At 34.1% G+C, this 12,484-nt stretch overlaps 2 protein-coding genes across 3 annotated transcripts in view; one reads left to right on the forward strand and one right to left on the reverse strand.

Moving 5' to 3' along the window:
* Nucleotides 1-7,205, reverse strand: part of LOC128223819 (calcium-binding mitochondrial carrier protein SCaMC-2-like) — a 36,548-nt gene extending 29,343 nt beyond the window's left edge. The window contains exons 1-2 of one of the 2 annotated variants that reach the window (XM_052933235.1): nucleotides 6,916-7,205; nucleotides 3,236-3,259 (exon numbers count right to left, since the gene is read on the reverse strand). In XM_052933235.1, coding sequence (XP_052789195.1) covers nucleotides 3,236-3,259; nucleotides 6,916-7,074 — 183 coding nt within the window. In that variant the 5' untranslated portion in view covers nucleotides 7,075-7,205. The remainder of the gene's footprint in view (nucleotides 1-3,235; nucleotides 3,260-6,915) is intronic. The other variant, XM_052933237.1, reaches the window with a different exon arrangement.
* A 1-nt stretch (nucleotide 7,206) lies between these two features.
* LOC128223820 (surfeit locus protein 6 homolog) lies at nucleotides 7,207-12,035 on the forward strand. The gene is made up of 5 exons (XM_052933238.1): nucleotides 7,207-7,319; nucleotides 7,556-7,775; nucleotides 8,015-8,149; nucleotides 8,725-8,895; nucleotides 11,336-12,035. Exons 2-5 carry the CDS (start codon nucleotides 7,631-7,633, stop codon nucleotides 11,974-11,976), a joined length of 1,092 nt encoding a protein of 363 aa, XP_052789198.1. The 5' UTR covers nucleotides 7,207-7,319; nucleotides 7,556-7,630; the 3' UTR covers nucleotides 11,977-12,035.
* The last annotated feature ends 449 nt before the right edge of the window (nucleotides 12,036-12,484 follow it).

The following is a 12,484-nucleotide window of genomic DNA, read 5'->3' on the forward strand; positions in this document are numbered from 1 at the left end:
GTGAGACGCTGTGGTGACCAGCGGGTGCCAGGGTGTGCGGACGAGATGCAGGCAGTTGAGGATTTAGAGGAGGCTATCCAGGGACATGCTATGGAAACCTAGTGAGCAACCTGGTAGTACCCTAACAGTCAAGTAAACTTCCAAAGTACAACCAGATGCTCTGGAAACCAGCGGATGCCAGGGTGTGGGGACGAGACGCAGGCAGTTGAGGATTTAGAGGAGGCGTGTTATACCCAGGGGGGGATACAGGAAATGACGAGGGGGTAACTTGGGGGGCTCAACCTTTGGACAATCGCCTCTCCCTCTGAACAGAAATTTAAATGGTTTGGCATGGGGGTTTAGAGGTACTCCCCTATATTTTTTTATCAAATTATAGTCTGAAATTGTGCATTTTGAGCCTATTTTAAAACTTTTATTCTCAGATATTGACATCAAAAGTAAATTTGGATGATTTAAGAGGGTAGGGCTCTCACCAGATGCCTCCACCCCCGTTCACCAAATCCACTAGTGACATAAAAAAAATGGCTATGAAACCAAAAACACATTTGTAAGTTTGAACACACAAGCAATTTCAACACCATTTTTCAGAAGTCATAAAATTATGTTTATCTACCAGTCATTCAACTTGAAACAAAACGAAACAAAAATGGCAATGTCGTCAAAACAAATCTCCTTGTTAACTGAAATATGAATGAAATGAATCTTTCACCTACTCAATTTGAAAGGAGATAACTGACCTGTTTTAGTACATAAGTAAATATTTACGATGGGTAAAATTGGGTCACCCACTAGATTAGGCCAAACAAATTTATGCAATGTTTTGAATCAGTTTCAAATTTTGTATCTTCCATTCCATATGCAAGCAAAAAAAACAAACAAAGTGCAAAAGAAAAAACACAATTCTTATTCTTTTAAATATAAATTGTTTGATAGCAGATTTGAACAATGAAATCGTAAAAAAAGCATCATATAAATTTGCAGGTTGATACATCTGTAAAACTTGAACTTCCCATATAAGTCATTGAAATAAGACGTTTGGATAACCAAGCCTTAATTATATATATATATAATGGTTGCCATTAACCCTTAGGCTGCTGATGGCGATTTTAAAGGCTTTGCAAACAGCTTGGAACCAGACCACACACTGAGTAACTCGGCGCCTGGTCAGGTTCCAAGCTGTTTGCCACTCAGTCAATATATCCCCAAAGTTTTAAGTAAAATGAAAGAAATTTAGAATAAACCAGACGACATTTTTGAGCAGACGACAATTTACCCAGCATGCAAAGGGTTAAACCCTGATATATAAAATCGACGGAGAATTTGAGCAAAGCCCAGAAATCAATTCACCAGTTTAGGGCTTGCCAGCATCGCTGATATTGACAACTCAGCAGTTGCTGTGTTTTTCTTGACATCATTAATATAATACATGTAGATCATTATTGCTTTAAATATTATGCTCGAGAAAAACTATATTACTTTCCTTAATTTAGATTAATTTATTTGAAGGAAGCAAAACTACCTGACAAATGACGCTTGATTACCTGTAACATACAATCGATTTGGCACGGCCTAACAACTAGCGAAAACGAAACATAACAAAACATAACAATCAAAGCCAGCGTTAGAAATTAGTAAGCTGCAGAAAAGCAATTATTGGAAAAGCAACTGCAACATGTAAGTTCTTGATCAAACAACAACAAACAAACAGATCAACAAAAGCGAGACTTGAGTATTCAATTTCTAGTGTAGTATGAATTAATCTGTATAATTATTATATGAAGCTTTGAGCTACAGTCAATTTTTATTACTTTATATGAATGGGAAAAATTTGAAATGCATATAAAGATAAGGCAAAATATATTTGTATAGTTCATTTATTAAAAGTAAAGTGGAGATAGATGCCCAAAAAACATATCACTAAATATGTATTATTATGTATAACTCCGCTGTTTCTATTGATAAAAAAATATATAACATGATCTGTGTACAGATCATATATATATCAGCAATATTAAGACACAGCTTATTTTTTAAACTGATGAATTTAACTGCTTTTAGGTAAATAACAGGATACCACATGAGATATTATAATGTCCCAAACAATTTCCGGTCTTTAAACATACAGGTCAATATGGTGATTTTGACGTGCCTTTTCAAGCATTATTATGACGTCATAGAATAAATTGTTGCCTTTTATTTGTCTACGAAAATTGCTTTTCATTCAATCATGGACTGTAATATTGTCTAAGATCATGTAATGGTCCTAATGAGTAAATAATATGTCTCTTAGTGCACAGAAACAAACATTATTTCTGTTTATTTTCACAGCTCTGATATCTTAATACTTTTATCATCGTCACTTAAAGGGGTTATCATATTAAACTTGTTCCAAATCTAATGAACCTCATATCATGTGGGTTACTGAGTAACAATAATTGTTTGGGAAAGTGTAAAAAATCAAACTTTTCTCTTATTTCAGCACAAATTCTGAGAAAAAACAACAACAGCTTCAATGAAACTTGATTGTCAGTGAATTTTGATTTACTTGTTAAAAAGCAAGAATAAACGGGGTTCTAGGAGCTGATAATCGATAGTCCTGAAATATTTCCAGCCAACTATTTAGGTACGAGGGATTCAGGCCAAAATCAGATTGGTAAAGGGGTTTTAAGCTACACTTTCACAAACTGACCAAACTTTTTTTATTTTTTGTCTTGGAATGAGTTAATATTGCATAAATGTCTGGAAACCAGTGATATATGACTGCTTACCTAAGGTTAGATCACAGTTTATTACTATTTGAGTTAGAAAATTTGATGTTTTATGGCTAAAAGCAATACTAACGCTTTAAGAAAAATGATTTTTTTAGAGTTGACTCCAAACACCCATGATCTATTCCTATGTGAGTTACCTTATATGACCAGTAAACTAAAAGTCATTCAATGCCAAAAGCAGCTGATACTGAGACAAAATATTGAAGAAAAGTCAAAAGTGTCAATATGTGAGAATGCAGCTTTAAAGCCCTTTGAAAATTGTAAGAAAGTCACCTGTTTACGTTTCAAGGTACTTTCTACAGTTTATGAAAGCTTTCCATCTTTATTCAGGTCTCTAGAACCCCTGCATATCAGAATCGATTAGTAACAAAAATCTCTGTCACCAAAGAATAGTTAAGGAATAAGTACTTTAAATATAAGTGGTTGGACAATGGGTAAAAAAAGAGAAAAACTTACAAACTCACCGTTTCCAAATGCGAAATGTGTTTCTAGATCAAGAAAAGAGGTGACATGATTGTTAGTAAGCTACGATATTTAGATCGATGGTACAGTCAAAACTCGCTAGCTCGATATCGGATGGCTCGATATTCTCGTTGGCTCGAAATGGATTTTTAACATATGTTCATATAAAATTTGATCGGATGGCTCAATATTCTCGAGCCACGAAATGGTTAAAAAGGACCATCAAGCCAATGAGTTTTGACTGCAGTAGAAAAAAATTCTAGATTCTTTCAAGCAATTGTTTAAAACCGCTTCCCAGTCTAAGTCAAAATAAGCACAATCTTGCATATTCAATCGCACTTGTAAAACATTTGCAAGGGTAATTATTACAATTTTATATTTCACATAACCGCACTAATGTTACAATTTTTTATGCTAAATAGAAATGTTAGAATTCAGGCTTGTTCATCTGTGGTCTAATTTCATCTTTTTGATGACTGCATTCTCATAGCATTTTTTTTTAATGAAATAGAAATGAACATTTAACACTCCTATGCATAGGGTATAGAAGGTTGAAAAACCAGCTTTCTACATGCTTATCAAATATTGCTCTCCCTTCGCCAATTTCTGACCACTGTGCGCAAGAGTATTTGAAGCCCTTTCCTTGCTGACAGAGTATCAAGAAAGAAAACATTGAAAAGTTTGTAGATGGAACAATGCAAGATTGCTGCTAGATTTTATAACATCTTATAAATGTAAGAATCTAAAATGTTTTTTCTGTTGCAGATAAACTTACATGAAAATGATGGATAACTCATTACAATCAATGTGAATACATAATGATGAAATTGTAAGGAAATAAAAAGCTGAATATTTTGACCAGTGTAGTTGTAATTTAAAATGAGGCATAAAGCTGAATATTTTGACCAGTGTAGTTGTAATTTAAAATGAGGCATAAAGCTGAATATTTTGACCAGTGTAGTTGTAATTTAAAATGAGGCATAAAGCTGAATATTTTGACCAGTGTAGTTGTAATTTAAAATGAGGCATAAAGCTGAATATTTTGACCAGTGTAGTTGTAATTTAAAATGAGGCATAAGAAAAAAAGTTGTTTCCAGTTTCCCAACCTACCTTATTTTTTTCCTTCCAGCCCTAATTTTTTTTGCCATCAGAGAAAAAAATGTCTGACAATTATTTTTATTTACTATCCAGGTATATGTTTCAGGTAGTTTCTTAATTTGGTAAGAAGCATAAATGTTTTGCTTTATAGGAGCACACCAGAAAACGTAAATCTAGACCAAATGGCGCTATCTTAGAGTGACAATTATGTTGAGACACAACTTTACTTAAAGACGTAACATAACGAAACTAAAAATCTTGACCTACCTACCATTTTTTTTCTTAATGGCAGAGGAATCAAAAACAACTATTTTTGGGACTGAATAAAAAATAATTCCATGTTAATAGTAAATTCAAAATCTTAATTTTCTATACAGGTCAACATATTCAAGCAATAAACTTTGCCTTTACAAAAGCAAAGCAGTGGAAACAGTTGGGATACTAAATGTACCATATAAGGCCACAATAAATCAGTAGTTTGTTTGACATTACCACACAGAGTCACAATAATACCCACGACCTTAAATGTTTTTATCCTCTACATTGGTCATATTTTTTGCTCACCTTTTTCATTGCAATTGAGGGGTTTCTTAGGTAGAAAAAAAACCCAGGGCTGTCTTACTAGTGTAGGAAATGTGGCTAGGACACATTCAGAGGGGATTTCGCTGACAAAAGGGAATTTTGATTGCATGCAGTTAACTTGTGACTTAATTATTCACATGATAAAGTCAAATTAATGTATTATTGAGCCATAAATAATTTATATTTACATTCATACATCTCGATTTTAACATTTGACAGCATATTGCAACAGAAAATTGCCTCTATCATGGATTTTTTGTCAGTTGTTAAACTATTTATTTACTTTATCATTTAAAAAGTATCAGAGTTTTAGCACAAAACAGGTAATATAAATTATGTTAAGGTGGGGAATGAGACCCAAATTCAGCCCCAAAATTCCTAGGAAGACAGCCCTCAGACAACCCTACGTTCCTATCTACCCACCCTCAAAGTGTGTGTTGGGTATTGTCGCCAAACAATCTAATTTTTAATTGTGGCCTAAAAGAAGAGCATGCCAATTTTTTTAACAAAAATCAACTAAAATAAATATTTAACTACAGAACACTGTTTACAATATAAAGTGGCCAATCCAAAACATTTCCATATTTTAAATTTGATGTGATTTGGAAGTTTTATAAAATGTGTAAATATGCCTTAGTAAACCACTATAAACTTTTATTTATGTAGAGAAGAGACAAACAAATATATGAACTGGTATAGATATTAACATAATTATTGTTGCAAACCCAAGCTACATATTATTCAATACAAGTTAAAAAAAGTTAATTTGAGTAAAGAATAGTTAACTTTGGAATTAGGATTATAGACAGTGTTTTTAAAATGAATACAAGGAAGAAAGATGTCATTTCATTGTAAGAAAGTTTAAAGAATGCCAATTAACTTTCTATTGAGGTTTCATCACAAAGTCAAGCTCACCTGATGAAGATTTTTTTCTCAACATAGAACATGGCATATTCAATGTTCACAAATAAGTTAAATTCTGCCTTCCATACAAACAGCTGAAAACACTTACTTATATATATCAAACCTCACATGTCATTGCCCAACTTGTAAATTTAAAAAAAAAATATATTGAAAAGCATGGTACTAATTTGGGGGCAATTTCATCAAATGTGTGCTGTATGACAGGCTGGAACAAAGGGCATATAAACCATGGATAAGAAACTTAATATATATTTTATTTTTTTGACCAATAAAAAACAAAAAAATACAAACTATGCTTTATCGATAAATAATCTATCTCTCATGCATATAGCAGCCGCATACTGCTAGTTCGATGTCATTGAATATGTTCCTGGTCGATGTTTTCTACAGTGTTTGGTTAAAGTAAATACAGAGAAGCCAAACTCCTTTAAAAACAACGTCATTATCGGATATTTAAGATAATTGTCAGCCCTTAATTTTATGAATAATCGATGAATAATTAAATTATTTTAAATAAAGTCAAAACAAATAACCAACCAGTTCCGTTTGTCAAATTTTAGTATGACCTGGAATTCAGCCACCCTTATTGAGATGTGAATTATGTCATTAATCTTTTGCGATGTGGCGATTTGTAAGCGATGCTCCGAAGCCATTTCCCACATAGAAATAAAAGCCTGATGAGGAAAGGCTTAAAAAAGTCAATTGATTGATTCTTAGTTTTTTTTAAAAACAGTAAACTGTTTGTGTTTTGGCAAAATTTTGCAGGCCACCCTGTGTCACCAATTTTGGACAGTAGGTGATCCTGCCGGTAATCTGATAAAAAAATTAGTGTCACGCCCTGGAATCAGACTGGCACATTGCTATATTCGGATTGTCATCAGCTTAAAGCGGTAAACACCGCTGAAAAGAATGACATAGTTAAAAACATAACTGAGCCTTTTACCGTGGAAAGGCTCTTCTTCACACACAGTATGTGTATCACCTGAAACCATCAATTTCATCAAAACGAAAGTCAACCAAGACATACACTTTATTGATATTGGCAAAACAGTTGTAATATATATTTTTTCTGGTATACCTCTGCGTGTCTAGATGCATCAGCAACGTTTTTGGCTTTCAGGCGAACTATCAAATCTTCAATCTCAATTTTGCCGTCTTTATTTCTGTCCAGTTCTTTGAATAACTTGGCTATCTGATCCTCATCCTCCTGAGATAGATTATGTCCTTTGTCGGACATGTTGGTAGCTTTTATTGGGAGAAAATCACAAAAATGTCATTTTGTTATTCATGTGCACTGAAGTTTCTCGCAGTTCCTGTAAAGAATAAAACAACGATTTTGATTGGTCTATTCCGACGGTGTCATTAAATTGCTGAAATTTACGACGAAGGAAATTTTCAGGAGGAACATGTGCAATTTCTCAACGAAATTTAAAGCATATTCCTTGTTATAATCGATAATTTGCGATCAGTTTCAAATCCTATGTAAGTCCACTTCATTATCAAATAAATCAACTCCAAAGTAACTTAGTTTATTCACGATTTACTGATTATAGACATGCCCCAGTTGATATTTTTTTCGGACAAAAAACAATTCGGATAATGACTTGTGAAATATCTGTTTTAAGTACTTGCTACCTATTGAGATATTTTTTTTTGATAAATATTGTTGTGTTGATGTTTTGAACATTATTTCAGTATTTTTTTTAAAATCATTCCAGTTTGAGTTTCTATCAACAACAGTTTCCAGCTGTCAACTTCATAAATCGAATTTTGGTAAAGCGAGGGAAAGGTCAATGAAGATGGTTGATAGTGGAACACCACTATGTGTGAGTGCAGAGAGTATTGCAGAGGATGACACATTCTTCAGAAAAATGTTGGGACTTGTTCAGCATCAAACCCCGCCAACGCCTGAAATGACAAAGCAAAAGGAAAGCGAAGGTGAAAATTTCAAAAAATATATAGCTTTACAGGCTCAATGAAATAAAGAACATGTTAGAATTCCATGGTCAGTAGGGTCAGTTGCACAGTTGACAGAATGAGGGTCTCTGGTATGAGGAAACTTCCTTCTGTAGTCTACCAACTGCTAATCTGTCGGTCATGTAGTGGGGGTATGGGACAGTGTTGATTATGAATATTATTGTTTTAAAGCAATGCTGTAAAACTGTATTTTGTTCCAGATGAAACACCAAATCAGGGTCCAACGGTGCCACAAGAAGGTTTGGTGAAAAACAAAAAACAGAAACAAAATAAGCTGAAGAAAAAACAGAAAAGAAAAATTGTTGATGATAGTGATGAAACTGATGAAGTTTCACGTAAGTACTGACTTGTGCTTTTATCATTGTTTTACCTTTGGAAGTCTTAATTAGCTTGACAATATTTTCGAAGTTTTTAAAAAAAAGTTCTATCCTATAGTATGGCTATTTTTTCGCTACAGGGGAATGGGGCTGGGGCACTTACAAAGGGGAAATTTGTCAACAAAATGGAATTTTGTATGCTTAAAGCAATATATTTCTTATTCATATGATACCATGAAATGAATGTATTGCTGTGCCATATATAATTTAGATATCTTATATTGCAAAAGAAAAATGCCTCTATTATTGCAATTTTAATAAATTTGTTTTCCTCATAACAGGAGGCAAATTTTGGCACAAAAATTGGGGAAAATATATACTTTCTAAGGTAGGGCAGTGGTCTTTCAGTTTGAAACATACCAAATCTAGTAGCTGGAATTATACCAACATGTCCCTTGTTTGTATACATAATATATGTGTACACTAGGAGTATGAATTTTTAGTCCAATTTTTGAGAAAAAAGTATACTTTTTGGGATTGTAAATGGGGCCGAATTTCAGTAAGAAGCACTAGGACCTATTTTGTTTTTACAGACACAAAGATAAAGGTGAAGAAGCCGCGTCTTGTTAATGATGAGAAACCAACAAACAACAGTGATCTGGTTCCGTCGACGCCGAATCCCGCTGACATGCTCCTGACATCCAGCATTGCAGAGATGGACGATAAACGTGCCAGGCTACGAGCCAAGATTGAAGAATTGCAAGGTACTGTTAGTTAATCAGAATGGTGGTTGAAATAAGCACAAGCCTGCAAGCCCTTTGCTGATTGAATACTCGCTAAGCTTTTTCATAATTTAATATTATATAGTAGTGCTTTAATGTTGTCTGGTTAGCAAAGTGGTTGACACTCTTGCTTTTGACCTAGGTGATGCGACCTAGGAGCATGTAAGTTTGGTTTGTGATCACCAAACCTGACAAGTGGGTTTCCTCCGGGTACTCCGGTTTCTTCCACAACACAAGACCACACTCTGGCGTAAAATCTTGCCAACGAGAGTGATTAATATAATGTTGTATTAATTTGTTAAAATAAATAAGTTTAAATTAAATAAAATGTTACAATTCTGAAGGGCACTGGACACTGGTCGAAGGCCCCTAGAGTTCAGAGATAGCCCTGCCAGACAATGTGCAGAACCTTTGCATTCTATTGGTTTAAAGGAAATGTCACACTTTACACTTATAAATATTAATTTTAAGTCTTTCATCAGTATCAGCATTTGGAACTCCTCGGCCATTTTCCATAAAAAAACCTCAGATGTATATGGCCGGTTTACAATATCAGAAATCTTAACATTTAACTACAGTTACTACACTAAGTACTAGTAAGTAGGTCGCCTAGTGATTTCAATTTAGTAGTTTAATTGAACAACTTTACTATTTGGAATCTTAATTATGTATGCAATAAAACACTTCACTGGCAATAAATTTTACCAATTGATTTTATCAATTGATTAATACTATTATTTAAAATTTTACGAACTACTTCTACTGGTGTAGAGACATACATCTGAGGTTGTTTTCGATGGAAGATGGCCCAGGAGTTCAGAATGCAGTGCCAGTAGTGACTTGCCTTTTGTCAGATATTGAATTAGGTCTAGTAATGCTGTGTTCTCATTATGAACCGACTGTTGGCCAAAATTGATGGTTCAAATGGCAAATGAGCCAGTTTTAATTAGGAAAAATTGATGAATTTTAAGAAGAATAAATTAGTAGCTTGTTGGTTACTGTACTAATTGAGATGGTTTAACCAAAACTTAATGAGGACCCTGGTCATGCAAAAGCTCCCCAGGATCCTGAGACCCATTTAGGTAAGTACCAGTACCAGTATCAGGGTTCCCCCTGGGTTCTAAAAAGTTGTTGCCACTTTCGCGGGGGGTTAAGGGGGCCGCGATAGGCCCCCTTACGGGTCCAGGGCAGCGCCCTTGTGGGGGCCAAGGGGGCGAAGCCCCCTGAAGCTCATGGGGTTTAAGCATTTTAAGAGCCTTAAATTGCATTTAATTAGCACATTGTCGTGCAGATCATAACATTTTGTTGTACATGAAGCACAAGATATTAATAGCAAATTGTTATTCTGTTGACAAAATTCATTGTATATGGACTAGTATATAAATAAAAAAATATTGCAAAAAATGTGACATAAACATCAATATGTTGATTTCAGTCTAATGCCTGCATACAATAAAAGAATACATTAGTGAAATTATGAGATAAATTTAAAATAAATGGGAACTCAAAGAAATATACATTGTCAAACTAGGGCCATAACTTTCCTAATAGAAATTTGTCTACCTACTCTTTACTCCAGCCAACATATTAGAAGCCTTATCAAATGGGGTTTAGTCCTATTTATTTGATTTCTGTTAATCTTTTTGACACTTTTTGAACTCTTAGAATGCTGCATTTATAGCAATTACAAATTGCGACAAAACCGAATGCAAGTCTATTTTTAGCGCGTAAATGTCATTACGAAATTGGCATATCACGTGACTTTCCATTTAATATATACTGTATATATTAAATGGACAATATACCGGTACTTACCCCTTTGTCACAGCTCAGAGAATTTCCGTCTAATATAGCCTCAAGACAAACACATAATACATAAGATTGGCTTCCGTTAAAGGAAGTTTGGAAGTATATTACTCCCTAGAAATGGGTTAAAACTTCCAAAGTTGATTCCTTGGAAGTACAAAAACTTCCATAATTTTGAAGAAAACTTCCAAAGTTGAATGCCTGGAAGTTAAAAATATCAAAACCTGTGTCAATATTACTTTTATGGTCACAATTTCAATCAGTGTTTCAGTAAATTGAAGTATTATATAATATAAGGCTGTGAATTTGGCAGGTTATAATTGCATATTATTTGATTTTTAACATACTGGTTGAAGAAAATGGAAAAAATACTGTTTTCGGGAGACTTAAACTTCCAAATTTCAGTGAAAAACTCAACTAAATTGATAGCAAGGAAGTTCATACTTCCAGTTTCAAATTCTTAAAGGAAGCCCTGGGACACAGGCAATTTTCTCCCCAACATTTTGGGGGTAAAAAAGTGTGTCCTATACATAGTATAATACGGTATATATATATTTTAGCTTTTGACAAAATTGTTGAATATCATGTTTTTAACATTTCATCTATTACTTTCCAGTTAAGAGGAAGTTGAATGACAGTGAACGACTCGACAAGAAGCGCCTAAAGAGAAAGGAAAGCAAGATGAAGTTAAAACAGAAAAGAAAAATGGAGAAATTGATAAAAGTTAAACCAATTGTAAATGGCGGTGATAAAACAAAGGGGGGTAATACATCCGGTGAAAGTGCTACACCAAAACCTATTTACAATAGTGAAGGGCAGTTGGTGTTCAGTAAGTTTGATTTCACTGCATCAGGAAAGAAGGCAAAAGGCGGGAAAAGTGATTTGACAGGTAAAGACTATAAGCGATTACTTGAGAAGATCGAAAAACGTAATGAAAAGATTAGGAAAGTTGGTAGTAAGGACGAAGGGGCAGCTAAGTCGCTTCAGGAGAAGTTTAAGTGGGAAAGTGTGCTTCACAAAGCTGAGGGAGAAAAAGTTAAGGATAATCCTGAACTGTTGAAGAAGGCGCTGAAGCGGAAAGAAAAAATCAAGGATAAGAAGAAACAGAAATGGGACGAACGAAAAAGTTCGACGAAAAAGTTGCAGGATGATAAACTGAAGAAAAGAAATGAGAATATTCAGAAGCGGAAACAAGCCAATAAAGACAAGAAAGTACAAAAGGCGAAAAAGAAGGGTCGTATTTTGCCGGGGTTTTGAAAATAAGATTTTTTAAATTTGGTGTACATAGTAATATAGTGGAAGAATAAATCTTTATAACTCAAGTGTTTGAAATAAGTGTGTAATATATCAAACAAAGTATTGATGATTTTGATTTAACACAGAATGTCTTTCTTCCTTGGTACATTTTGTAATGTTATTAGCTCATCTGTATTCTGAAGAATAAGAGACAGGTTATTGTGAAAGCTTGGTGTCAGGGCCATTGTAGTGCAAATACTTAAATTTTAGCCATAGCTATAAAAATGTTCATAGATATTCAAATGAAACTTGGAACAGATGTTATCAGAGGATATACGCACAGGTGTAGCATGGCCCAGAATTCTTGACTTTAAAACTTGTATAGGCATCCCCCTTCTTAGAAGTTGTGAAATATTGAACAAGCATCAGCGTTCTCTCTGGGATGCTCATGTTGATCTGTTTTTTATTGCATTCATGACCTAGAAGAAACTAGGCATCATGTCCGGTGTCAAAAAATGTGGTATGTCGG

Source organism: Mya arenaria, chromosome 17 (assembly GCF_026914265.1).
Source record: "Mya arenaria isolate MELC-2E11 chromosome 17, ASM2691426v1".
NCBI classification, from domain to species: domain Eukaryota; kingdom Metazoa; phylum Mollusca; class Bivalvia; order Myida; family Myidae; genus Mya; species Mya arenaria.

Excerpts from the sequence above, each read along its gene's own strand:
- LOC128223820 (XM_052933238.1), top strand. The coding sequence starts at position 7,631 with ATGAAGATGGTTGATAGTGGAACACCACTATGTGTGAGTGCAGAGAGT. Across the intron at positions 7,776-8,014 it reads AAAGCAAAAGGAAAGCGAAG|ATGAAACACCAAATCAGGGT; the intron begins GTGAAAATTTCA and ends ATTTTGTTCCAG. Across the intron at positions 8,150-8,724 it reads TGAAACTGATGAAGTTTCAC|ACACAAAGATAAAGGTGAAG; the intron begins GTAAGTACTGAC and ends TTGTTTTTACAG.